The 26,644-nt window shown below is 50.5% G+C and overlaps 2 protein-coding genes across 2 annotated transcripts in view; one reads left to right on the top strand and one right to left on the bottom strand.

Annotated features, from left to right (window-relative positions):
- Positions 1 to 20,862: 20,862 nt before the first annotated feature.
- Positions 20,863 to 22,906, top strand: NKX6-2 (NK6 homeobox 2; the record flags this gene model as incomplete). Its single annotated transcript, XM_082052230.1, has 3 exons — positions 20,863 to 21,277; positions 21,660 to 21,832; positions 22,658 to 22,906. The coding sequence occupies 3 exons, from the start codon at positions 20,863 to 20,865 to the stop codon at positions 22,904 to 22,906; spliced, it is 837 nt and encodes a 278-aa protein (XP_081908356.1).
- A 2,992-nt stretch (positions 22,907 to 25,898) lies between these two features.
- The window catches only part of INPP5A (inositol polyphosphate-5-phosphatase A), a 219,139-nt gene continuing 218,393 nt past the window's right edge, over positions 25,899 to 26,644 (bottom strand). The window contains exon 16 of the mRNA XM_082054376.1: positions 25,899 to 26,644. This exon is cut by the window's right edge and continues 761 nt beyond it. The gene's annotated coding sequence lies outside the window, so the exon portion shown is untranslated.

Below are 26,644 nucleotides of genomic sequence, written 5' to 3'. Positions count from 1 at the left end.
AAACATAAAAAAGCTGACATGTTGTCCATGACTAGTTTAATCAGAGCCTAAAGTCAATATTCAACTAGACCCTCACCATCATCTTTTCAAGAGTGATTATATGTAAAAGTTTTCTAGATTTTTTTTAATTTCTGTAACCCTAGCTGTCAGACATTTAATCACTAATAAGATAATTTCTGCATCATAGTCACAAGAGAGACTGTGATGCAGAACAGTCACGTCAGCACAGGTGACATCCAGGCCTGCTGCCTGGCCAGGGATGGGCCCCATCTCGTCCTCCCACGCGCTGGTGGGCCCAAGGGCGGTGAGGTGACCATGGGGACGAACAGCAGGGTGCCCAGTGCAGTCCTGCCCTTGGCTGTGCGGTGCCATCAGTATGACCAGCCTCTGGATGGAGCAGGCACACCTGGACTGACACAGGAGAAAGGCCTTTGGGACCAGTTTTGGCTGGGAATTTGGAGACTGTGGAAGTGGTACCAAACTGTCTCCACTCCTGCCACAGCAGCAGTCAGTCCTTCTGTGCCCTTGGGAAAGCCTGAGCTGGCTCTGCACTGAACAATTAACAGCAGCAAGAAAAAGCCTCTACACACAAAGCAGAACGAAAAACCCAAACCATTCTCTGTTTCTCCCATAATCATTACAAACTCTTTCTACAACATTCAACTTAATTTTTAAAGCAAAGTCTATTTTTCATCATGCTTACAAGTCAAACAGCAGCAGGTCATAAGATGACTTTCACTCTGCTTCTAGCAGAGGCAACATCTCTTCAGCTGCACACTCCTGGTAGGAGACAGACACATTCATTTCCTTCTGTTACTGCCTGTTCAAGGAAAACAGTAAGAGACAGAAGATTTTAAATTCTTTAGGATTTATGTGAGCACTGCCATCAGTCCTACATCACACAAAGACTTAGCAGACAAGTCCCTGCAGGCTCCGAAGTGTTTAGCTCACAAGTTCATTGATCAATTAGGTGCCCAATAAAAACTGAGTAAAAATCCCAGAAAGAACCCAAAACCCAAATACCTTCTGTTCATTCACATAAATACAGTTTTTCAACACTTACAAAGGCCCTGTGAACTGCGATCTGCTCCATTTGCCAAACTAAACAGATGTGCAGTCCATACGAACCCATTAACATTCTCACTGCAGCTGAGGACAGCCCAGGCTGTCAGCACCATTCACAGCTGCAGTTTGCACCAGACTAGCACCAGCCCCGGGAACTTCATTTGTAGTTCCTTTAGAAATGAGTCTACACCAGGGTATTTGACTCTAAGTCCCAATATCCATGAAAGCTGAAGTTCTTTGAACGAAGGATGTTTGCTGAAAGCCCTGTCTGCTGCCCATATTAAAAGTGCTCACTGTGGCACAGGGCTGTGCCCACAGCGCTGAGCAGGAGCCCCACCCTTCAGCCCCATGCCAGGCCTCAGACTTAGACACACAGTTCACAATACCGACTTCTTCCACGCAGCAGTCTGCTAACGGGTCCTGAGGACGGCCAGGGTCCCGAGTGCATAGACGCTTGGTGCAGATCTATGCCATGCTCCTTTCTTTGTGGTATCTGTCATCCTGGCTGGAAGCATGAAACTGAAGTAAGGGAAACATTTTTGTACTTGCAATTTCTAAAAATAGACAATTACACTAAAAATACTATACACCACTGGCCTATGCACTTGGTTATGTCCATTTGTTTAACTACATGTACACAACTACCTATGGTTAAGAAATAGGGGCCATCTCTCATTTTCTACTCAAACCCTACACTACAGTATTTATGCACTTCAGTAGACTCTGGATTCAGGTTTGAGCCTTAGGACTGTCTCCAGCTCCTCAGTTTTCCAAAGCAATTCTCTGATGAAACAAAATCAGTCACTAGCCAGCCAATGGTATCTCATTAGTATGATATAAATCAAACATACCATGACCTTGCCTTCTACTCAGATTTATTTATACTTGTTTGGGGCCAAGTCAGGTATTCTCTCATGGCTAAATTTCATTATGAGATTGATGGTGTTATAAGTGTTAGCACATACCGGAGAGATTCCCAAGGAAAAAGTAAAAAACACTAAATCCCCATCTGCCATTTGACAAAACATCACATCTATATATCTGTCTATCATGGAGCATTTATCCTCAGGAACAAGGAGTTCCTCACATTTCCATAAGCTTCCTTTTCATTGTAAACACAATTTAAGTGAAAGAAATTTCAAGTTATCTTTAAAGCAGATTTTCACAGACAAAATGCTACTCAAACATCATACAAGAAGCCAGGTAACAGGTTTTAAGAAAATAATCTCTTGTTGGGAAGAAGTCTCAGAGGAAATATAGGAGAGCAGAACAAAAGGTTCGAGACGTCCCTACAGAGTGTAACAGTGAATAGTTAAGACTCCAGTCAAGTCCCATGAAGACCAACAGAAGCATTCCATTGACTGTCACCAGCCTGGTTTTCCCCAGTCTTGGCCAGTGTCCAGGTGGCCACTCAGGGCCCCAGGCGGGCGCATCCCGCAGCCACACCGCGCCCTCCGGGCCCAGCGCTCCCACACCGCCCTCTGTACCAACGCTGGCGGCCTTACTCACTCTGCAGGGGAGAAACACTTTAAATCACCCCAGCTTTTAGCTTGTTGGAAATGACTGCTTTCCTTGGGTAGTTCTGAGGGACATAGTCCACTGACATTCTCAGTAACTGAAGACATTTTGGAGTAAGGTACAAGGAGGAGCAGTCCTAACCTATCTTTTGTGTGGTGAGCACACAGGCTGGTTTTGTGCATTGGGAATCCATTCTGTCACCAAGCACCACATAGGTTTTTTTTCCTCTCCAAATAATACAAGACTGTGACACAACCCTGAATCATCACCAGGCACATGTCCCACAGCCTAAAAACAACAGGTTATTACTTTAACTATTTGAAGATAACACATTCCTCAGTCCCTGGAGAATGTGCAAGAAAATGGTCCATGTATGCATTAAACTAAGCATGAATTGTGGGAAACTGCAGCGGGTCTGTGGAATCCTTGACAGAAAATATGGGAGTAGAGATCAGCCTTGAAGATATTAAGATTTACCCTTGAGAAGGATGGGAGTAAAGGAGTATCCGGAGGTATGGAGTTGTACCCGTGAGAGAGGAGGGGATAGAAGAATAACATGGATGATAGCAAAATTAACCAATGAGATGTTAGTGCTGTAACTTGTAACCAATAGTGAAAAGACATATGAACTGGTAGAATTGTATAAAAATGCACCTGTAGCAATAAATGGCACCTATTACTTTCATCTTTCGTCCATCTCAACCGCGACAATGACTCATAACATTCCCACCCAGAGGAAAATTATAGAAACAAAACCAACTTATTTTTTCAACTAGCCACAGTAATACAGCAAAATATATTAAAAGAAAACACTGGCAAAGCCAAAGAAATTGTGCTTATTCAAACGACAAAGTCCTTCTCTGCAGGAGTTAGGAAGAGATCAATAGTTACAGGACCAGCAAAGCAGCCTCGATCTGCAGTCACAAGCTCCCCAAGATTTTTTAACTTAAAGGATCTGAGTTTTAAGCCATGAGGGAGTATCAGTGATAAACATGACACTGCTTGCTTTCCTTTCTCAGCTTGGCTGACTTGCTGTGAAGGATGGGTTGACAAACACAGAAAAAAAGTCCACTGGAGCAACTTCACTTTGTCCCCAGATACACCATGTTTAGATACAACTCACTTGAACCATACAAATAATACTAATAAGAAATACAGCAAGCAGTTTCTATCATTGTACCACAACAGTGTCCCTGAGAAGGGTCTGACAGCACAGAGCCAGGAGAGAGGCCCAACATGCAGCCAGACCATGGAGATGGAGCTCAGCGGCACACAGTGTACAGACAGCACACACGGGGAAGCAAGAGGAGGGTTAACTCCGGCAACACTAAGTCACCAAAACCTTGAAGCATGAATACACAACTGTGCAGGGATTCCTGGCCTTCTGAAGTAAACCCTTGGCATGAGGAACTGATAAGAATTTTGTTCTCCTTTGTACTTCTGATTCATAGTATAATTAGGAAAAAAATCCCCCCTCTGAATTTAATGCCTTTAAAGTGCTCAGCACTAGTTAATTTTCCAACACGAAAAAGTGGTCCTTAATTTTACGCTTCTTCCCAATGCAGGCAAAATTACCACAAAATGCTCTAAGCAAACTATATCATAATGCTGTGAACACACTTAGTGTCATAAATAATGTTAAACAAAGCCTTGACTTTTAGGTTCACAGCAATGCTTTCTTACAAGCTGCAATGAATAACGATCATGAGAGCTTTTGAAAGTTAAGCGTGCACTGACTGAACAAAACCCAGCTCTCTAAGACTGGTTATTTTGGCAGAAGCTACGGAGCAGTGCTCTCTCCGAGTGGCAGCAGATGTGACAGGGCGCACGGCAGAGGGGGCAGCTGGTGGCCGGCACTGCTGCTGCCAACGCTCTCCGGCTACCAGGGCAAGGCCTGGAAGAGCTCACACAGTTGAATGCACCACTACCTTTGCCGAAAAAGGTTTGATTACACCAGAATGGCTCCTATTCTGCAAACAGATCCTTTCAGGTGTATTCCACAATAATAAAAGGAGTCCCTCTACACCCCTGGAACTCCTTGCACAAACAGCCCATTGGGACTGACCCTTTTGAACTGTTAGATACAACTCCCTGAAACAAAACTGATCTTAAATCCGCTAGAAGTCCTTCCTTTTGAATCAGAACCTACTGGTTTGATCCTGCAAATGCTGAGGCAAATGCTTATATTGATTACAGTGAGTAGGCCTACCTCAGTGACACTACTGAAGTTGCATATTTGAACAAAAGGACACAGTTCTGTATCTAAAATATGCATGTTTTATCCTTTAGTTGATATGAGTCATGTGAAATTTACCTCTCAGGAAAGAGTCCACTGCATGCTTCTAGTAACATAGTGAACATGGACAGCTACTGTGCAGCAATGACACCATGAGCCATCATTTCTCTTTCAATCTACTCATTACAGTGCACAAATTAAGTTCAGACATTACCTACATGTGGCAATAACTGCAAAACTGAGGATGAGACACATACGAACAAAAAGACTCCAGACATCAACTCCAGAAGGCAGCAGGACTGAGTCCCTAGGTACCAGGGATGCTCAGGGGCCTTGCTGGCTGTGCCGCAGTTTCCATTCTTTGCAGCTTCAGCAGGAGTTTGACTCTCGGGAAGCTGAAGTTCCACACCATCTGTGACTACAGCCTCTGAATTCTTAGAGAAGATTTCTTTTCATACCACATGAAGTAGTTGCAGATTTTTTTTTTTTTAAAGAATTTATGATAGGATTATAGAGGAGGAACAAATAATGTGAAATAAAGTGGTTTGCTTGCCTGCTTTTATCTGATTATTTTATAATATGACATGGTACAATCAACATCTCTTGCAAGCCAGATAAAGCTATGCAATGTCTGTCTTGTTCTTCAATCGCATGCATTTGTATTTTTAAGTAAAAAGGTACCACTCAGTGCTGGCAGTTTACAGTTCTAACAAACTACCACCTCACACATAGATCTTCAAGAATATTTTAGTAAACTTAATTTCACAATACAAAACTAATGTGACCTGTTCGCCAAACCTTCCACTTCATGTAATAGTTTCCAAAAGTCAAAACATAACTGTGTATACCACTACACTTTATAAAGGGAAATACTCAGGCTGCAAGGGAGTAAAAACAAAGCTCATTATATTTGGAAGGAAAGGGTGCACAGCAGAAGCTGCTTTTAACCTTCACTGTCGATTTTAAAAAAGAAAAAACAGCACTTTTCTCCAAACAACAACTATGTCAATTTTAACTGTCCTCTTTAAGAATATTCCAATAGTGAGACTTGATTTATAGAAAAATACCAACTCCATGTTTGCTTTTGTCAGCACCCATTTGAACACAAATGGTCGCAAACATTGATGCATCTCTTCATACTAATAACACTAATAACACTAAGGACTAATAACACTTGGAACTAACAGCTTGTAGCAGGTCTGCCAGCAGTCACCTAACAGAATTCTTGTTGAAGACCACATTCTACAATTTTTTTGTCTCTGTTTTTTTTAAACCCGAATTCATTACTTACGTACACCCACTGGCTTCCTGTCTCCCTTTAAATGCAAATCAACATCCATGATGGATGATGTATTAGGATCTGATTGTGTGATGTACTGAATCCATGCACTGTATTACATTTAAGCTGAAGCAGGTATTTCCAGAGTACTAGTCAATCACATTTAGTTTACCCATGTTCCATTTAGCCTATGATTGGAGTTTTCTGATGGCATAGCATCTTTTATGTACTCTCTTGTCCATCTGAATTAGGGTTTAGCTAATAAATTTTATTTTTGTAGTTACACTGGAATATAAAGAGCACTTATTGCTGAGAACTTACGAGAATAACGTTGAATGTTCTGAGATATCACTTTAAGAGAAAAACAACCTGCTTTGCTGAGTTTATGTACAATAAAAACCAGACGATATGTCACTTGTGTGGCACACGTAGAGCTCCATGAAGACAGAACAATCACCTGGCAGTTCAGTGACTCTCTTCTTCCCAGTATAACTTTCTGCCCAGATGTATATTCTTGTATGCATGAGATTGTTCTGGGTTAAGTTTTTTTAATCCAGGATATTTACTGCAGCCCTAAATAAAAAGTTAGCGTCCCTTACAGCCCATAAAAAGGAAGGCTTAGACTGATCCAAATGTCATTAAATTACTTCACTAAAATTGTCCCATTAATCCAGGGCTTTAACAGAGAAAATGGGATGCAGGGAATTGGTAAAAATATACCAAAGAACCACTGCCACCATGTCTTTGTTTTGCTGTGGAGTGACACAGGCTGTACCACCACATGAAGGATGCTGCTTGGAAGGGACTGCCAGGAGCTCTGGAAGCCTGGCCCAGCCTGGAGGAGTCAGACGGGGAAACTGCCGATGGAGTGCGCTAAGCAGTCCTGCAGGTTCTAGACAGCAATCGTGGCAAGGACTGAGCCTGTGGGCAAACTCGGACCCTGGGACCCCATGCATGACACCCCACCCCCACCACACCTCTATTAATGGCTGCTTTGGTGAAAAAAGCAAAGAACACATGTTGAGAGAGATGACCCTTTCTTCTGCAAGAATGCACCGTGAACTAACAGTGAATCTGCCACCATTAAAGGCAGCATACAAAGCTAACTGCCCAATCTTGTTGAGTTTTCTGTCACAAGTGTTGAACCCCAGCACATCATCTCTGTATGACCAAAGGGAGATGCAAAAACCACAGGCTGCCATGACCACAAACAAATGTCCACTCAGAACAGTCAGGCTAAGACAGAGATCCAGCATACCGTAAGCTCCTTAACTCACAGAAAAAACTCACCACATTATGCAACTTGATAAATTACTACTAAGCAGATCTCACTAATCTGATTTAGTATTAACACAGTTATGTGACTTCTAGCTTGGGACTGGCCTGGGTAGACTGCTGGGCTTGTAGATAGTATAAGTTTCTCTGCTACAGATGCTCGGTGAGCACGCACTTAGTAAGACACCTCATTTTCTGTGTTAACTGCATAAACAGGCACACACTAACCAGGAGAATTAACTGTCACCTTCCACTTCATACTGTTCTGTGGATAAATTAGGACATTATCTCATGTATTTGAAGAGAAATATTGTTTTTACAGAAAAAGTTTTTCTTCAAAATGCATGTAGTTTTTTTTCCTTCCTCACGTTTACAGATGTCTAATTTGCCATTCTAAATACCTTTCATATTGAAGTAGCCATTTCTAAATGTTTGTCTTTGGAAATAAAATATAATAAAATCTTTCAACCACCTTTTATTCCTCTGAGAAGGTCCTTTTGAACGCTTCTTTCCATTTCTTCTTATAACTACTGCTTCTGAAGTATTTTAACCCGTTCTAGTGAGATGTTGTTAGTCATTTTGTTCCTTCCAAACAGTTAATAAAGTTTTTCTGCACCATTGACAATTAAAGAGTCTTATATTCTGCATAAAAGGTTACAAGATACATTTAATATTTGTAATTCAGCTTATCTGAACATAAATGAATGTAAAACTGTTTAGAAGTATTTTGATCAATACAAATAAATCAAATATTTCATCTTTACAGAACACAAAACAAGGGGCAGCAGGAAGGGGTAATGACCCCAGAAAACCTGAATACATAACATGGAACAAGGTGAAGCAACAATACAGAAGAAAGGATTACTGTCATCATTCATTGGGCAAATTGGATGTCAAATAAGCAAAAATTAATGCGAGCAAGAAAAAAAAAAAAGAGGCATTGGTCATGTGGCATGAGGGAGGACAGCAAGTGGACATTAGATTGTGTCAAAGTGAAGTAAAGCCTTGTGATTTTACATAGAGAATGTGCATATAGAAAAAAAGTGTTTTCTAATATCACATATGGGAAAATCTGCTAGGACTGCATTAACATCTATTTCATTCAATAAATACTTGCTACAGAACGCAGAGTGCTTCCTCATAAATGCTTTTTTGGAGCTAAGAAATAAGATTAAAGGAGACAGGACCTTTATATTGCTGTATTTTTACCTTCATGTTTCCCATTCTCAACTGCTATTCTCTAGAGTTTTGCAAAAGGCTCTGGATCTGTCATTTGTATCGACACCTACCACTGTATCAACAGACACCTGCTTAGGAAAAGCTGAAGGGTTTTTTTTAGAAAGCACAGAAGAATGTGCCTGGCTATTTTCTTCCTGTTATAAGGAGTTAAATCTTCTGTGATTATGTTCTCTCCATGTCTTCCATGTGATTTTGACAAGTGTATCCTTGGCTTGCAGTTTTAGTTTATTTCTATATTTAAACCCATAAATACTATAATGCGATTTCCAACTACACTGAGCCAAAACTAAAAACTAAAGCATCAAAACCTCAAAGCTAAAAATTTAAAAATTAAAGCCAAAACTAAAGCCACTTAACTACTAGCAAACCTTATGCCAAGGGACTTCTCACCTGTGAGCTCCATTTCAGGCCCCTAAGATAAAATACACAACTTTCTAGATGGCACAGAGATCCTCAAAATGCACTGGATCATCTCCTCAGCCTTCCAGCTTTTCAATTTCTCCACAGCCCAGCATTTCGGCAGAGGAACTGAGAGACACAGACCACGCTCCAGGTACGCCAAAGACATCTGTCCCTTATTGATGACCTTAACGTGAGAAAATAACATCCTGGCCTGACCAGGTTTCCAAAAAGGAAAGCCTCCGCAAGAAGCATCTACAAAGACAACTTTAAGCACAGCATCAACATGACCACTTACACAAGATATTCTTGGCTTTTTCTGGTTTACTGGAAGATCTTAGATCTGTTAAATAACTACATATCTATTCTTGTCCCTAATACAAGGTTCACACCATCACTTTTAAAGGCAAAGTTCTGTTTAAATATGCAACTTTTAAACTCCTTTAATTACTCCATGTTTTTTAATACAGGGTAATTCCTCAATATATGTCATTCCAGTGTATGTTTAAAAGTACTTTATCCATCACAGAAGGTAATAAGCTCCCAACAGACTTGATTCTAACCAGAACTGTTTGGCAGAGAACCAACTAGAAACGAGGTTTATCCGAAATCATTCAGCACTCCGACAACACACAGGCTCGTTCAGCCGGGGGACGGGAGTTCGGTCACCACACAGCTCAGAGCCGGGACCCCGAACCTCCAGAACGTGACCCTAAACGCGTCCCTCCGCACCCACACGCGGCGAGGCCTCCCAGAGCTCGCCAGAACACACAACCACTCACCAACCAGGCGGGGTGTCCCGGTGCTCCCGCAGGCCCCTCCGCCGGTGTCCCGGTGCTCCCGCAGGCCCCTCCGCCGGTGTCCCGGTGCTCCCGCAGGCCCCTCCGCCGGTGTCCCGGTGCTCCCGCAGGCCCCTCCGCCGGTGTCCCGGTGCTCCCGCAGGCCCCTCCGCCGGTGTCCCGGTGCGAGGCGCGGAGCCCGCCCGGCAGCCCCGAACCGCCGGCGCCTTCACACCCGCCGGAAGCCCAGCTCCGCCCTTTTGTGGTAGCGGTCTGGAAACTTCTCTCAACCGCTGCGTTTCATTGGCCGATGGCGCTGTCAGTCAGTGGATCCTGAGCGCAGTTCCGGTGCCGGGGGCGGTGCTGCCCACTGACCCCTGTGATTTGCTGCCAGGAAACCCCGTGGTGGGGGCGCGGCCGGGCCGCTCGCTTCCGGCCCGATTAGCATGGACAAGTGAAAGTAATTATTTGATCCAGTCTAATTGGTTAATTGACGAATATATTATCTGTAGAACTATTGCTGAATGTACTTCCGGAACACTAAAACAACCAAACTAAAAAAAAATACAGTGTTGTTGACATCACGAGACTGTGTTAACTAGCTCGGGCAGTCCCTAGAATAGAACTGGAACCAACTGACTGACACTGCCTGGTGACTCGCTCCTGAACAGGCACTTAGGGTCGCCACGCTCTAACGTGACGTCTCAATGCACAGAAATCCCACAAGCATCTCTGTCGTGGAACTGGACGCATATTTTAAAAAGCCAATGTGAATGAGGACACATTCGATGGCCTTTTCCTCCCACATGAGTGCAGCAAACAGGCTTGAGGTTTTTGTTTTGTTGGTTTTGGATTTTTGTTTGTTTTTCTGATGGGAGCACATGTGGTTCTTATTCTAACAAGATCGGATTCATAGAATCATAGAATCCCAGCTTGAAGGGATCACAATGATCCCCTGGTCCCGCCTGCCCAGCACCTGTTCAGCTGAATCTGAAAGTGTCCAGCGCTGGGACCCCCACTGCCCGGGGAGGTTATTCCAGCAGCTGATTGTTCTCATCGGGAAAATTTTCCCTCTTGTGTCCCATCGGAATCTCCCCAGGAGTAACTTGTACTCATCACCCCCATCTTTTCTGTGGGATTCCCTGTACAAGGCGATCTCCATCTGCTTTGTAGCCACTCTTTAAGCACCGGAGCGTGGTGCTGAGCTCTGCCCTCAGCCTTCCTTTCTCACAGCTGAATAAGCCCCGTTCTCTCAACCTTTCCCCACGTGGCGGCTGCCCTGTCCTTGGATCGGCTCTGTGGCCATGACCCGGCCCGTCCACACCTTTGTATAGTGGGGACCAAAACCGACCGCGGGATTCCAGGTGTGGCCTGACAAATGCTGAGCTGATGGGATCACGACTTGTCTGCTGTGATGCCCTTGCAGCCCAGCGTCCCCTTGGCTGCGCTCACTCATTCTGGGCTTGGTACTGGATGGCTTCTGACACGGCAGTTCCGCCGTGTTCCGTGCTGAGCCAACAGAGCAGACAGCTCTAGGATGTGCCCGTAAACGGGTTATATGAGCAGAGCTCAGCCACTGCGCAGCCAGACGGGAGGACACCGGGCAGCACTGGGGCTGCCGGGTCTGGGAGCCCGTCCTGGCACAGAAATCCTGGTCCTGCACGGCCCTTCTCGTCTGAACTGTGCTGGGTCACAACAGGGTGGTGACATGGCTAGAAAGGAGACAGAGAAAGGACGAGAGTAAAGCAGAAGGAAAAGAGAAAGATGACAGTGTAGGACGAGATGAGAGAAGGTAAACCCAGCAAGACTGAGAAAGTACGACAAATCAGGAGTGTCCATGTAGGGAGCTGCTTACTTCTGTCCTTTCTCACTTTGACACATGCTAGTTAAGTTCTGGGTACACACCGGGGCAGCAAATGTACACAGCTAAACCTGCGGCACAACCAGGCAAACAGGATCACTGCCGCACTAGTAACATCATTTGAAATAACAATAGCATTGTGTTCGAAATTACCATCATCCTACAGTAAGCACAGGGAAACTTTAGTGACGGGAGAGAAGGATGGCCTTGTTTCCAAGATACTTGCCTACAACAACATATCTATTTTTTTAAATGTTTTTCATTTATTTCAGTGCTACACTTGTTCTAGAAGTTGATGGTAACCATAAGAGAAAGAAAAAAGGAGGCTATTTCAAGCACTGCTCTTCTGTATTTTTCATTAGCCTGCAGTAGTATTACAGTGCCCTCAGGTGGTGAAGTTCAACTCTGTCCATTGCCTCTTTTCTAAAAAGACAGGTTGTAAATAATACTGATTTTCAGCAGGCTGGATGAATATGGAAGAAAGTTACACGGCAAGGCAAAGCACAGCACAAGCACCTTTGTTTCCGAGGACGGCTCTTCTTGAGTGTTCTGAAAACTCATCGTTTTTATAAAGCATTCTTTGCTCATTTTTAAATACCCGTGGAAGAATCTAACAAATGTCTCAAAGAAAAAAATGACATCGTCACTGATTGTAGGAACAAAGATGGAGGGAAGGAAAGAGATCTAGAAAAGAAGATAAAATCAGAAGAGAGAAGAGGTAGTGAATTCTGTCAGAGCTTTTCAGAACAAAAGCCAAGATATGTGTTTAAAAACAAACAAGCAAAACCACAAACCCCCAAACCAACACATAGTGTATCTTTTCTTCAATACACTCACATGTAATATGGCTTAGTGGTGAGGAAAAAATGCATAAATAAACCAGTATGTGGTAAATCTGTTGTATAACCTGAAAGTTTTTGAATTCATAGTGTCATTTTTAATGAGCCTTCCAAAGGTCATCGTTACCAAAAATATATTCCTGGTGTTCAATCTTTAGTGATGAATAACATTTCCACCCTTGCAGAAGAAATTCAGTCTGAGGAAATCAGTTTGCTGAAGACACAGGACATCTCTAATACGCATCAGTCCAGGCAATTTTATTTCTTACAAAGAGTAGCCACGTATAATGAATTTTATTTAGCTGCTCTACTTCTCCACATTCAGGGTAATTCCAGTATTATGTATCATATAACTAAATGGTTGCTGTATGTCCAGCATTTACCACTGTTTTATGTTGTCTTTAAATAAATGTGAGGAAGATTGACATATCACCAGGAGCATCCTCTAATTGACCACAATTAAAAGGTTTGCCAAAGATACTGTAAGATTATAATCAGTGTTATTCTCTTAAAGGACTGGCCCGTCAGCTTACACGTATCAATTGTGTCAGGGAACATGTGCACGGGAGATGGTGGGAATGGTACCGCGGAAGTGGCGTGGGCAGAGGACGCTGCAGCGCAGCCTCGTCCCGCCACCCGGCCGGTCTGTCCTGCTGTCTCTTCTGGACAGACGGCTCTGTGAACAGCGCCGATCCCAGCGCCGAGGGAACAGGACGGAGCGAGGAGCACGGCCAGGGCAGCGCGGGCCTGGCCCGCTCCCCGGGCTGTCCTCGGTCAGACACACCGAGCACCAGCGCACGTCAGATCATCCCCGAACAGCTCAGGAAAGTCATTTCCAGCATGTTCCAAAACACAAACAGGACAAAAGGGACTTGGATCCCACCCGACTGTGATCTCCCATGCAAATGACACTTCCAGGGTGCTCTGGGAAACTCTCCTACCCCTCTGCAGTCATGTGTGATGAGAAGCGCTGTGCTGGGCCTCCAGTTTTCTGATGCTTGCCTGCAGGATTCGAGGGCGGCCACAAGAATTGCGGTTACCTCTTTAGCAGCTGCCTTTACAAACTGTACCCCTCAAAGACAAGCAATGTGAGCTGCTCACCGAAGCCATCCCCACTCCCCTCACCCTGCTTTCAGTAATCACTAATTGCTTTTTCTTTAAAACCTCACTTGCACATTCAGGAAGAGTTTTACTAACAAAACACTTCTCTGTGGCTCAGAGAGAATCAATAGTGCTTACAAGCACACTCTTTATTTATTGGCAATTTACTCCTGAATTCCCCCATCTAGGCTATCAATAGGAAGGCAATCTCTTTATAGCACTAATGACTTGCGGTAAAGTATATACATCTGTTTAATACAAATAAGGGCAAACGATTTCCCAGTCTTGGTTAGATAAAATAGAGCTCACAAGGGCTTATCTCACTTAGAAAGAATAACTTGTAGCCTTCTATCATTAAAAGGATAAACCATTAGAGTGGGGACAAGTGGGAAAAAAACAATGTTGGTAGAATGAAGGAAGGGGAGAGGCTGGTCAGTCGGGTCTGACCTGAGCTGAGAAGGCAATGCTCTCAGTGCTGAGAATGGCCATTGGCAGAAGAAAAACAAAACAGGCAGAACAGGGTTTACAGACAGAATATATATGTTAATAATTATATAGTATATATTATTAACAATATATTGTTAATAATCATAGGCCTGAGAACTGCAGCCCAATAATTCTCAAAGAGGAGCTTAAAGGCTTAAAAATAGAGTAACACCAACAAAGGCACAAGGTTGCAATATATACTGAGCCTTTTGCTCTTCTTCTTTCTAGAAAGTACTAAAAGGCATCTAATCTATGTGCTTGCCAGCTGAGGTTAACTGGCTTCCTAAGGAGGCTTGGGCTAGAAACAGAAAAGGTAGATCCAACTTTTAGGCCAAAATGTGCCTAGAGGAGCTTGAAAAAAATCTGGTTTGACAGCTTTATATTGAGCTCTTTTGTTAAGCGATGAAAACTTGGGCAAATAACTTCTTCACACAGCCACAGCCGTTCCTTGCAATAGGCAAACCATAAAAAGCCCCTGAAACTTGCCAGGAAAAGGGAAACAGTATGACAAGAAACTCTTGCTTGTGATTTCAGGAATTAATCTCTTATTTAGGAAGGTCAAACCAAAGACGGGACACAAAAGCGGTCCTTCTCCATTGCATCGTGCTCCTTCTTGCAGCTTTTGGGCACAGCCAGCCCCCGGATTATCATCTTCCCGAATTCTACCTGTTCCCGTAACCTATCCATGGGATGTACAGTGAGCCTGGAAAAAGAAGAGATTCCTCACAGCAGGAGTTTGGTGAACGGGCTGGCTCTGCTGTAGGCACCGCAGTGCCAGGGTAACCCGGCTGAGGTTTCTTCGCCCGGGGTGACAGCCCGGAGGAAACCGCGGTGCAGCTGATCTGCAGCGCTCGGGGGCTCATCCGCTGCTGCGCCCAGCGGCTGCTGCTCCCGCCGGCCCGCCCCCCCGCTGCCGCGGCGGCACGAACGCTCACCTTCCGGAGGGGAGGACGCTCAAAAGGCAGATCTGTGAATCCCACCCCCCCGCTGCCGCGGCGGCACGAACGCTCACCTTCCGGAGGGGAGGACGCTCAAAAGGCAGGAGATCTGTGAATTCCGTGGCTTTCTTAAAGCGTGATAAAACTCAGGTGCCTAGGTGGCAAAATAACTAAACATGCTGTCTACTTCACATGCACTGCAGACAGAACAGCCCACGGGAAAGCTTTTCTTTGTTTGGAGCTAAACAATCTCCCTTGGCCTTGCCCCCAAACCGCTGCTCCGGGTGCCACCAGCGGCAGCCACCCCAGCAGCTCAGGGCGAGACTGGACCCTGCGCACGGGTTCGCGTCCCTCAGCTGCGAGACAGCTGGCACATGAGTTTCTTAATGCAATACAGCTAATTCTCAAATACCACTGGCAAAGGACGCCAGACTACAAACTTGCTAACCAGGAATTCTGGGCTTAAACACCACTGAAGATAACTAGCTTTTGGCACGGAGACTCTGTAATAATTTACTGTTAAGAAGAAGAATGATATAAGATTTAGGAAAAGATTCCTTCCAGCCTTACAAAAATAAATGTAGTGTTAGAACAAATTGAAGTCTACATATAAATGAGTGCTCAGTTGGCTTTATACAACCTTGTAACACAATACTCCAATTTAAGGACGTAATTAGGAGCACTGTATTAGAAAGCTATAAAAATACAGACTACCAGACGACCAGACAAGCAGTACGTAATACAGCTTTGTTCATAGCGGCATAGATCGCAGACATACTCTCTGCAACTTCAAGCCCATGGGAAAAAAAATCTGCAAATATCTCTCCTAAATGTGAGAGCCTAAATTCTGCCACAGCTGTATGAGATTTTGGGTTGTATTTGCCCTCAGTACAATACTGTAATAACAATATACGACAAGGCAATAACTTCATTTTGTTGCATTTTTATGTTTCTTCACATCTCTGTTACACTGTTCTGAAGGTCATCCAGTTTGTCTTGTATTCTGCTCTATACTGATGAGGACTCTCGGCTCTGCACCATTAGCATATTCCTACTTTTTGTGCCAAGGATCATAATGAAAAATATTAAATATGGCCTTTCCCAGAACATATATCATCCTGTGAGGATCTTCAGCAGAGGTCATCCAGTCTAAAATGACTTTGTTTTCTAGTGACTGCGTTATTAGCCAAAACATCCCTCATTTTTAAACACGAGGATCTCGTCAGGTATGCTGTGAAGGAGCAGCATCCACGCTGTCCACGCGCAGGGACAACTGTGGTTACAGACCTTTGACATGGATTTTCCTGCTCTTAGCACTAACACGCTAAGTAACTTCGTTCAACGATATCGTATTTCGGTCTCCTACGTGGCTCTGCTCCCACCTGCAGCAGCAGAATAGCTCAGAGAAGGAAGCCTGTGCAGCGCTGCCCTGCGTTCCCCCTCCCCAGCCCCTCTGTTCCGACATGGATATTTACAGCTGCACTTGCAAAAACGCACAACACAGCGGGGTATGTTTTCATGCACCGCACAGCTGACTTCTCTTTCGTCCATAAAGTGAGGCGAAAAACTCGTATTTACACCCAATGGATGTAAAACACATATTATTCTTATTTGTGGTTTGTTTTCTTTCAGTACATAGCCTCTCTGATTTTCAGCTGCACAAAAGCTACAAGGAAAGGTACTTTAGCCGTACGCATGACCAAAAGTATCGGAAGCTTAAACAGAACTTATCTGAAGTTATCATCTGTCATGTAGTATTTAATACTGGACAATGCATTACAATACTCCACTCTGAATATGTTGGGATCTGTAAATCTGAGACGAATTTGAGGTTACTAATCTCAGTTTTGCTTCCATGTCTTTGTTAGAAAGGTTACTCATGTCAGGGGCAAAACAAAGCGCTCATTAATTTTACGCTGTGGAAATTAATCCCCTGCCCACCCTGGAGCTCCACCCAAACATGTTCACAACACGCCGTCCTGTCAAAACAGCGCACTCAAACCCATTCCGGTTTCCCACCGGCGGACGCTCCGTTTCCCCGCAGCCACGCTGTGCGAGGCTCCCCGCCCGGAGGCTCCTCCGCGGTCTGCCCGACCTCGGCGCCAGTCCCCGCCCGGAGCCCTTCGCACCGAGGGCCCGGCGGCCCGTCCCGCCGCCCGCCACAACGCGCCCGCTCCCGGAGAGCAGCGGCAACCGGGCCGAGAGAGGCGGCGCCGCGGCTGTGCCTCCCGCCCGCCGTGCGAGAGCGGCGGGAGCGATGCACGGAGCGGCGGGCCCGGGAGCGCTGGGCTGGGGACGGCCCCTCACCCCGGCAGCCGCCAGGGGGCGCCGCCAGCCCGTGGCGAGGCCGGGCCGGGCCGGCGGGGCGGTCACGACCCCCGCGGGAGGGTCACCCCCCGCGCCCCGCCGCTCCGTGCGCCCCGCTGCAGGGGGAACCGCGCCCCGGGAGCGGCCCGTCGCTCGTGGCGGAAGCGCGGCGGAGCGGCCCGGCTGGAGGGCCGGCCCGGCCAGGTAACCGCCGATGCCCGCGGCCCGTGGCGGGTTTTGTCCCCGAAATTAGCCTCCGGGAAGCGACGTCTTGTACAGCGAACGCCAGAGCGGGCTTTAGCGCTCCCACACTCATCGGCCGAGGCCCCTTACCTGCAGTGGAATGTACGGGTAATCGGAGACGTCTCAGACCGTTTTATTTCCACTCTACCAAGTCCCCTGCCAAAACGGTTTCGACCGCAGGCAGCCGGCTCCTCGGATAGTGATGCCCGGCAGCAGTGAGCTCCGGCGTTCCGGCACCCCGCCGGGCAGCGGGATCCGCGGGACGGCCCGTTTCCCAGGCGCGAAGCCCTGGTTTGTTTCGTCGAGATTACCGAAGACCAGCGGCTGCCGGGCGCGTTTCCGGGCTCTGGGCCGGGCGCGAAAGGCGGACAGGCAGCGGGCCGGGACCGGCGGAGCGCACGGTGCTGTCGCCCGCAGCCGTCGCGGGGGCTGCCCTGCAGCTGCGCCGTCCCCGAGCGCCACGGCCTTTGCAGCCGAAAACGGGTTTGCTTACGACTTAGGGAGTGCTTGCACCGGGGGCAGCCGTCTGGGGCTGCACTCTGGGGGTCCCTGCAGGTAGGGCAGTCCGTCCGAGAGGAGGGGACCCCGGGGCATCAGGGAGCGGTGGGACGGGAGGGGACGCGCGACCTGCCCGGGGGCGGGGAGCCGGCAGCGCGGCCGCACGGGCGGTGTCTGCTCGGGGTTCCCGGAGCGAGCTGGAAGAAATTACGCAAAAGCGGTTTTACCGCGCTGCGAGGTCTACAGAAATAAACCACACGTATTTCCACCTGGAAAAATCGGGGTACCAGATTGCAGGAAAGTCAATGGACAGGACAAACGTACCATTAATGTGCAGCAAGCGTCCCCGATGGCAGATATAAATTATCGGCCAGCCTCAGAGCGCTGTTGTAGCGCGAATTTTAACCCAGAGGACGGGAGCTTAGACCTGCCCCTCGGGACTCATTGACCGGGGCTCCGGGACACCGGGAGCCGAACAGCCCACGCGGGGACGGAGGCAGCCGATCCTCCCCCGCCGACGCGCGGGTGTCGGAGGCCGCGCTCTTACCCTGTTCCACCGGTCCTGTACAAGGGTGCGGAGTCTCGGCGGGGCTTGGTGCCCGGGGAACGGCAGCTGTGTGCGGTGTGTGGATGAGCGCCCGGCCCCCGCCCGAGCGGGACGGAGAGGCTTCCCGCCCGATAGCCGAGCCGGAGCGGTCAGTGCGGGAGAGTTCGCATCCAGAGGCGGAAAAGGCGCGGGCGGTGCGGGGAGCTCGGCGGGAAGACGCGCAGCTACCCCGGCTTGTGTTCCACTGCCCCGAGCACCGGCACCGGGGGCGGGGAGGGCGGCGGCACCGGGGAAGGCCGGGGCGAAATCCCAGCGGTGTGCGACCGGGGGAGGCACCGGCAGAGACCAAGACAACCCTCGGGCGGGGCGGCGGCTCCTGCCCGCCCGGGATGGGCCGCCCCCGCGCCCCGGAAGCGCCGAGAGGGTCCGCGGATTTCGGGCGGGGGGTCGCGCCCCCGCCTGCCGCCCTCGGCCTCCTCCCGCGGCCCGGGGAGGCTGCGCCGCGCCGCAGGACGGGAGAGCAGACGGCGCTCGCCAGCTCCTCCCGGGATTCGCGGGCGCTGCAGAAATGAGAGCGGACAGAGAGCTGGTGGAGCTTAGTCAAGGGAGCTCCACGAACCCGCTCCTGCTCGCAAGAATGCTGCTGCTCAAAACACAGAAAAAGCAACGGAGGCGTTTATTAAGCTTCTTTAAGGGCTGCATGATTTTTAATTCCACGTTTATACGTTAAGCTATTTACGAGGATGCATATAATAACACACAGACTGTTAGAGCAACCGAAAATAAATATCATTGATCGAGCCCGAGTAATTGCTTCCCAAACTTCCTTTGACATTAAAGCTGTTGTTTAGGGTTAAATGAAACCTTACTCACCTGCAAACGGTTCTGACGACAGACATAACCACATCCAAACGAACGCGCCTTTTAATAATTGTTTTGATATGATGAAGTCGACTCGTGTTTACTTTGTGAACACTTTGAAAAGTTTTGCTGCCCCACGTACTGTGGTTAATATTTTCCTTGGTTAACAATGCATCAAAACCATAGAAGGCAGTTGTAAGGCGAAGAACGCACAATAAATCCCGTTTCCGAAATTATTTTCTATAAAAAGCTAAAATCCGTATTCTTATTTTCTTGTCAAGTAAGCATGTTTTCGATTAAGAAGATTAAGAAGAGTATCAGTGGTAATTGTATTTGTACGAACGAGCTTCGTTCCGCGATGATGTAACAGCCTTTCTTTTTCCTCTTAAAGCCCGGGGTGAGCCCTCCCCGCCGGGCTGGAACGGGGGAGCGCTCGGACGCCGGTTGCAAAACCGACCACAAAGAGGTTGAGCGAAACAGTTGTTCCCCGGACATTAGATCAGTCTTACAGCTGTGCTTTAACGTTCGATTCTAACGCAAGGGGAACGGCTGCAGCGCAACCGGAGAGGGAGGCGAACCGCCGACCGAAGGGCAGCGGGTCGGGAGGGAACGCGCACCTCGCCCGCTCGGCAGCCCCGGGGCAGCGGAGCCGCCGTCCCCCCGCTCGGCGGCCCTCCCGGTCCCTGCCGCGGGCCGCTCTCCCGGGGCCGAGCTCTTCGGACTCGGAGCGGAGGTCCCGCCGCGGCCCCGGGACGGGACGGGTCCGGGCGGCCCCGGCGGCGCTGGCCCCGCGCTGGCGCGGCGGGCGGGGCGCGCGCGGGGGTCCCGTCGGCCGTGGCGCGGCCACGTGCGGGCCAGCGCGCTCCCACGGCGCCCGGGGCCGCCCGGTCCGGCGGTGACGTATCGGGGTGGGGGCGCTCGCCGCCCGCCGATTGGGCCGCGGCGCCGGCGCGGGGAGGCGGCCGCCCAATGGGCGCGGAGCCCGCAGGTGCCCGCGCGGTTATCTGCGCCCCGGGGCGCGGCGCGGAGCGTCCCCGCTGCTGCCGCCGGGACTCGGGCCCGGGCGAGGTGCGAGCCCAGCGCTGCCCGGCCCCCTCCCGCCGGACCCCGCAGCTGCCGGGGCCTGTTCTCCCCAGGATCCCTCTCCGCTACTCTGCCCCGACTTGTCTTTCTCCGCGCTCCCGCCGGGAAGTTCGCGGTGCGCGCCGCCGAGCTGCGGGGCCGGGTGGAGAAACGCCGGGATTTTCCTACTTCAGCGAACTTTGGTACTTGCTGGCGCTGTGAACCTGCAGCGGAGAAGAGGCCGCCCCGCCCGGCCGGCGCTCCGGGCGCGGGGTCACAGCGGCTGCCGGCGCGGTTGGAGAAGGATCCGCGCTCGCTGATGACCACAAATGTTAGCGGTGGGGCAAATGGATGCTAACCGCCAGAGCGCGTTCGTCCTCAGCAGTACGCCGCTGGCCGCGCTGCACAACATGGCCGAGATGAAGACCTCCCTCTTCCCCTACACCCTGCAGAATCCCTCCGGCTTCAAGGCGCCGGCCCTGGGCGGACTCAACACGCAGCTCCCCTTGGGGACGCCGCACGGAATAAGCGACATCCTGGGGCGGCCCGTGGGCACCGCCAGCAACCTCCTGGGCGGGCTGCCCCGCATCAACGGACTGGCGGCATCGGCGGGGATGTACTTCAACCCCGCCGCCGTCTCCCGCTACCCGAAGCCGCTGGCGGAGCTGCCGGGGCGGCCCCCCATTTTCTGGCCGGGAGTGGTGCAGGGATCTCCCTGGAGAGACCCGCGGCTCGCCTGTCCCGGTAAGTGCGGCCGGTTCCGGCGGAGAGTGCGGCCCGCAGTGCCTCCCGGGCAACCGGCCGGGGTCCCGCCCGGCCGGAGTCGTGGGTTCCCGTCCGGGCGGCCGACCCTGCAGCCAGGGCGGCCCCTCGCCCGGTCGGCCGGCGGGAGAGCGCGGTAGACGGGGCGGACGGCCCGGAGGAGAGCGCGGCGCCCCGAAGGCGGGTCGGTGCCGGTCACCTGTGCCCGCCGCGGCGCCCCGAGATGTCCCCGGACCAAACCGTGCTCCGGAGCCAGCGGCGCCGAGCGGCGGCGGCCACCCCAGCAGCCCCGCGGCTGCCCGCGCCCCTCTCCGCGCCGGTGCAGACCCGGTCTCTGACGGAGCTGTTTCTCCTCCGCTTTTAGCTCAGACGGGGATGGTTTTGGACAAGGACGGCAAGAAGAAACACTCGCGACCAACTTTCTCTGGGCAGCAGATTTTTGCTTTGGAGAAAACCTTCGAACAGACGAAATACTTGGCAGGACCGGAGAGAGCTCGGCTCGCCTACTCGCTGGGGATGACCGAGAGCCAGGTGAAGGTAGGTCGGTCTGTCCCCGCGGGTCCCGGGCTGGGCACGGGCTGTCGGGGCCGCCACCTCCCGCTCGCTGCCGAGGCAGCACCGTAACCTTGTGTTTTTGCGGTAATTTTCAGCGACCGTTGAATCTCTACAATCCTACAGGGATATCTTTAAAGTCCATTATAATTAAAATTACGTTTGGATATTGGACGGATTTTAGGCCAACCTCTACGTAACTGATTTTGTGCTTGGAGTTCTTTGTGCTGCAAACGATTTAAGAAAAAAAAAATATAAAAGCGCACAAAAACCCAACGGCAACAACAAAACCACCAAATAAAAAACATAGAACAAAATCCTACGCACACATTAAAAAAAAAAAAAACAAACACGCCAAACACCACAATAAAACAGCCCCCAAACCAAAAAGCTCCCCGCAAGCGATTGCTTTCAGTGCGTCGGTTTCCAGCCGAGGCCAATTGACACGACTTCACTTTGCACAGTCACGCAAATTTTGTACCGAAGTCTTCAGGCGCATTGAGGCGTTGACGTGCACGGGGAGCCAGAGATACTGATTTTTCTGGCCACCACGTTCAATTTCCAACAGGTGATTATTCTGCAAAAGCGCTGCTTTTGTTGTTGCCCGGCCCTGCCCGGTGCCGTCCCGGAGCAGCCGGGGTGACCCGAGCACGTCCCCGCGATCCCCCCGGGCTGTCCGGGGCGGCGCGGCCCCGCACCGGGGCTGCCGGAGCCCCCGCTGGGCAAGCGAAGGGAAGGGGCGGGCGGGGGCGGCGCGGCCGAGCCGAGCCCGGGCCGAGCCGAGCTGAGCCGAGCCCGGGCCGGGTCCAGGTCTGGTTCCAGAACAGACGGACCAAGTGGCGGAAGCGGCACGCGGCAGAGATGGCGTCGGCCAAGAAGAAACACGACTCGGAGACGGAGAAGCTGAAGGAGAGCTCGGACAATGAGGACGATGACGAATACAACAAACCCCTGGACCCCAACTCGGACGACGAAAAAATCACGAGGCTATTGAAAAAGCACAAATCCACGAACCTGTCCCTCGTCAGCCCCTGCAGCACCAGCTCGGACACCTTGTGAGGGCACCGGCGGCTGCAACGAATTGTAACTGGGTGTTTAAAGTGGTGTGTTGTACAGCCTAAGATGTATGTGGAATGTATATATTTTTTACAGAATAAGTTATGAAATTATTTTCCTTCTCATCGATGTAAATTTCAGAGGAATTTTTCCAACTTTTTGGTTTTAGTTTTGTGTCGCTTTAAGGTTTGCCCGCCCTTTCCTTTATCCTTCTTGCCGATTTCCTGCTCCTAACAATCAGATTTTGTTGTTTCGTATGGGTCGCCAAATCCAAGCTCAGCCACTTTGTATATAGTAAATTTCAGATTTTGTGATGTATATTTCTAGTGTAAAAACGGCTGTTTTCTTTTACTCCTTCCCTCTACTCAGTGTTTTGGCGGTTTGATTTCTCCTGCCTCTAGATTTTTATGCTTAATAATATCAGAAGAGAAAACAACCCAAAAAAGCACGAGAGAAAAATGGACACTTGATTTTACATTGGGATCAAATAATGTCTCCACACGCGCTGGAGAGACTTTGTATAAACCAATAAATTATTTAACAAGCTTCTCTTGAGCAAGCTTTTTTCCGCGTTACCGGTTTTCGGGTCGCCGTCCTGCGGAGCCCTCGGGGGCGGCTTCGCCCTCGCTCTGCGGGATGTGGCCGGGGGAACACGGGCCAGGGGAGCGCAGGGCTCGGGCTCCAGCGAGCCTGTCGCAAGGCAATTTCTGACTTTCGCTTTACTAGTCCGGGCCCTCATTTTTGGGGCCGCTCTCTCCGGGGCCGCTCTCTCCAGAGCCGCTCGGCCAGCGCCTGCCCTCGCCTCGGCCGTTTCCCCGCGGCGCCGCCGGGTCGGGCCGAGGTTCGGTTGTCCGGGCCCGCAACCGCCCGGCCGGGCCGCAGCCTCGGGGCCCGCGGCCTCCGCTTCCCCGGCCGGCGCGGGCAGCCCGGAGCCCGGCCCCGCCGCTCCGCCCGGGGAGAAGGAGCCGCTGGCGGACCGAGACCGCACCGGGTCCTGGCACGGAAAAGCCACCGGCAGGTTACGTGATCTGCTCCGGGGCGGGGGGGGACAGGCGCTGGACACGTCCCACTGCGCTACCCGGACGCGGCCGCTGCAAAACACCCGAATACGAAGTCGCTGAGCTTAGCGGTGGAACAAGCGCGATCTGCCTTCCCTCTCCTTCCTACCGAGCTCCTGGGAAGATGCGCCTCTGCCCGCACACACAGCAGCGTCCGTGCACCTGCAGGTCGTGTTCACCCACAACGAGACCCAGGTAATCAAGCAGCCGTCGAGCTGCCTCGCAGCTGCCCAAGGCTTTGCTCTTCTCCTCCCTGCACACTGGAGGCCCGGTGGTGTAAGCCAGCCTCGTCGGCAAGCTGCTTTTTTTGCCGTTTTTTTCAAACGACTGAGACATTATTTTCTTTCCATGTCTTAACTCCTGCTTCGCAGCCCGAGCAAATGCAACTGCCTCCCGTTTCGCAGCCGCGCCGCCCGGCACCCGCTCTCCGCAGCGCCGGGACGGGGCTCCCGGGCTCCCCGCGCCGAGCACGGATGCGCCGCCCCCGCCCGCCCGGCCCCGCGGAGCAGCAGCTGCGGCCGCGGCCGCTCCAGGCCCGCGGAGCCGCCCGCCCAGCGCTCACCGGCCAAGCGCTGGACCCGGCGCTGTCCCTCGTCCGCGCCGGTGCCGCTCCCGCTGCGGGAACGGGCCGCGGAGCCGCCCCGGGCCCGGTTGTGGCTCTGAGTGTTCCCGCCGCGCCGCGGAGCCGCCCGGCCCGGCTGTGCCGCTGGCGGCCGCCGAGCCCCGCTCCCCCCGGGCTGCAGGTGCCGCCGCTCCGGGCCGCCCCTTCGCTCCGTTTCACTCGGATCTCGGCATCTCCTCGCCTGATTGCAGGGAAGGGAGGGGGTCCCGCACATTTTTACTCACTGAAAGCGGTGGGTTGGCGAGACCTCACTCGAGTTGTATCAGGGTTACAGACGGAGTAAATCAAGTTTAGAAACTAATCTTCGCCTCGGCTTTGAACACACTGATACAGGGCGCTGGAACCGCATGAAGAAGCGGAGGCAGTTTCCTGCCTCCTAAGGGAAAATACCCGCACCTGAAAGCCGGATTAGTCACACCTGCTCCTTCCCGTGTATCTTTAAACGAAACGCGCCCCAAGGAACTCGGAGCTCTGTATTCAGCGATATCTTTACAGCACAGGGCGCTTTGTGATGCGCCCGGGCGGCGAACAGCGCGGGGCCGCGGCCGCTGCCCCCGCACCCGGAGCCGCCGCCGGCTCGGCGATGGGTCCGGCAGATGGTGGGTCCGGGCTCGGCGATGGGTCCGGCAGATGGTGGGTCCGGGCTCGGCGATGGGTCCGGCAGATGGTGGGTCCGGGCTCGGCGATGGGTCCGGCAGCCCGAACGGGCGGAGCCGCTCCCGGGCCGGGCCCTGCGGACGGGAAACGTCCCGGGCACAGCACCTGCCCCACAAAACGCCTCCGGGCTCTTGTTTACATGCGTCTCTTGAACCTCTGCGGGTTAAATTTGAGACTTTCAACAATTTGCCTTGTCAGGTCACCTGTGTAACTAACGCCTCGAGATGGATTAGGGCTATTTACGGTCTTGCAGTTCATAGCTCGGGTGAATTCATCTACAAACGAGGCTTCAGCCAGAGGCTGAGAAGGCAGCAGTTGTGTTTTTATTGTATGTTTTATTTTTGAACCGGAGGTAATCGCGGAGCAGCTCACGGTGCACACTGACCGAACGGCCGGCGAGCGGCACCTCGGGAGCGGCCCATGAAGGTGCCTCCTCTGTGCACCACGCTCTGAGAGCTCCTGGCCGCCTCCTCCTCGCTTCGTACCGTGTTTTGACCAACACCAGGACTGCGTTCTATTATACAGGTTTTCATGGGAAAAATAATAACCCTGTTAATTGGCAGGACATTAAAAGGCAACTCATTAATAAGAAATGTGACCATTTACTAATTTCCCCACAATCCCCAATGCCCAAATTAAAGGGACAGACACAGCCGTATTCACCATGATCAGTTTTATTGCTTGAGAACCGGAGTACTCACTTCTGAAGGCCTTGGACGTTGCCGTGAGTCGCGTTCGCTTACACAGAGCCGCGTGTGGCTGCGGCGCGGTGACGCCGCGGAGCCGCGGCGCCCCGGGCAGCGGGCTGGGCACACACCAGAGCCCGCTGCTGAGAACACGCTCTGCAAGCGGACACCGAGTAATTTTAAATGGTAGTGATTTATATCAAAATCAAGCATCAATCTAATGCCATCACGCAGTCCATGAACTCTGTAGTGTTCTAAATTAAATCAATAAAACATACATTTGTGTTTCATCAACAGACTCCCTAATCAGCTTTTAATGTTGTATTTAGTGGCGGGAGAAAAATGTTTGTAACGAGATTATATTGTAGGCTGCACTGAGCTACTAACCAGGAAAATGTACAGTCCTTTTTCCTTTAACACTGTACAAATACAGTCTGTGCCCATTACTGGTGCTACCTGAAGCAGACTATTATTTTATTCTCCCGTGTTGTTATAGTTTCAATATAGAATACTTGGCACCATAGAACAGTAACAAAAGACGGACAAAACAGTTTACAAAATTCTGGAAAGTTACACCCAAACCTAGCTAAGAACTTCACATTCAATCCTTAATATTACATAGAAAGAAGGGATTATAGGAGTAACAAAGTGAAACCGCTAATATATGTGCTATATAGTATGCTATATATCTGTATCCAGGATGGCATTGCTATATATT

This window comes from Streptopelia decaocto (genome assembly GCF_964273445.1).
Source record: "Streptopelia decaocto genome assembly, chromosome: 5".
NCBI classification, from domain to species: Eukaryota; Metazoa; Chordata; class Aves; order Columbiformes; family Columbidae; genus Streptopelia; species Streptopelia decaocto.
The sequence above is the reverse complement of the archived record's forward strand: the minus strand, read 5'-3'. Positions and strand labels throughout refer to the sequence as shown.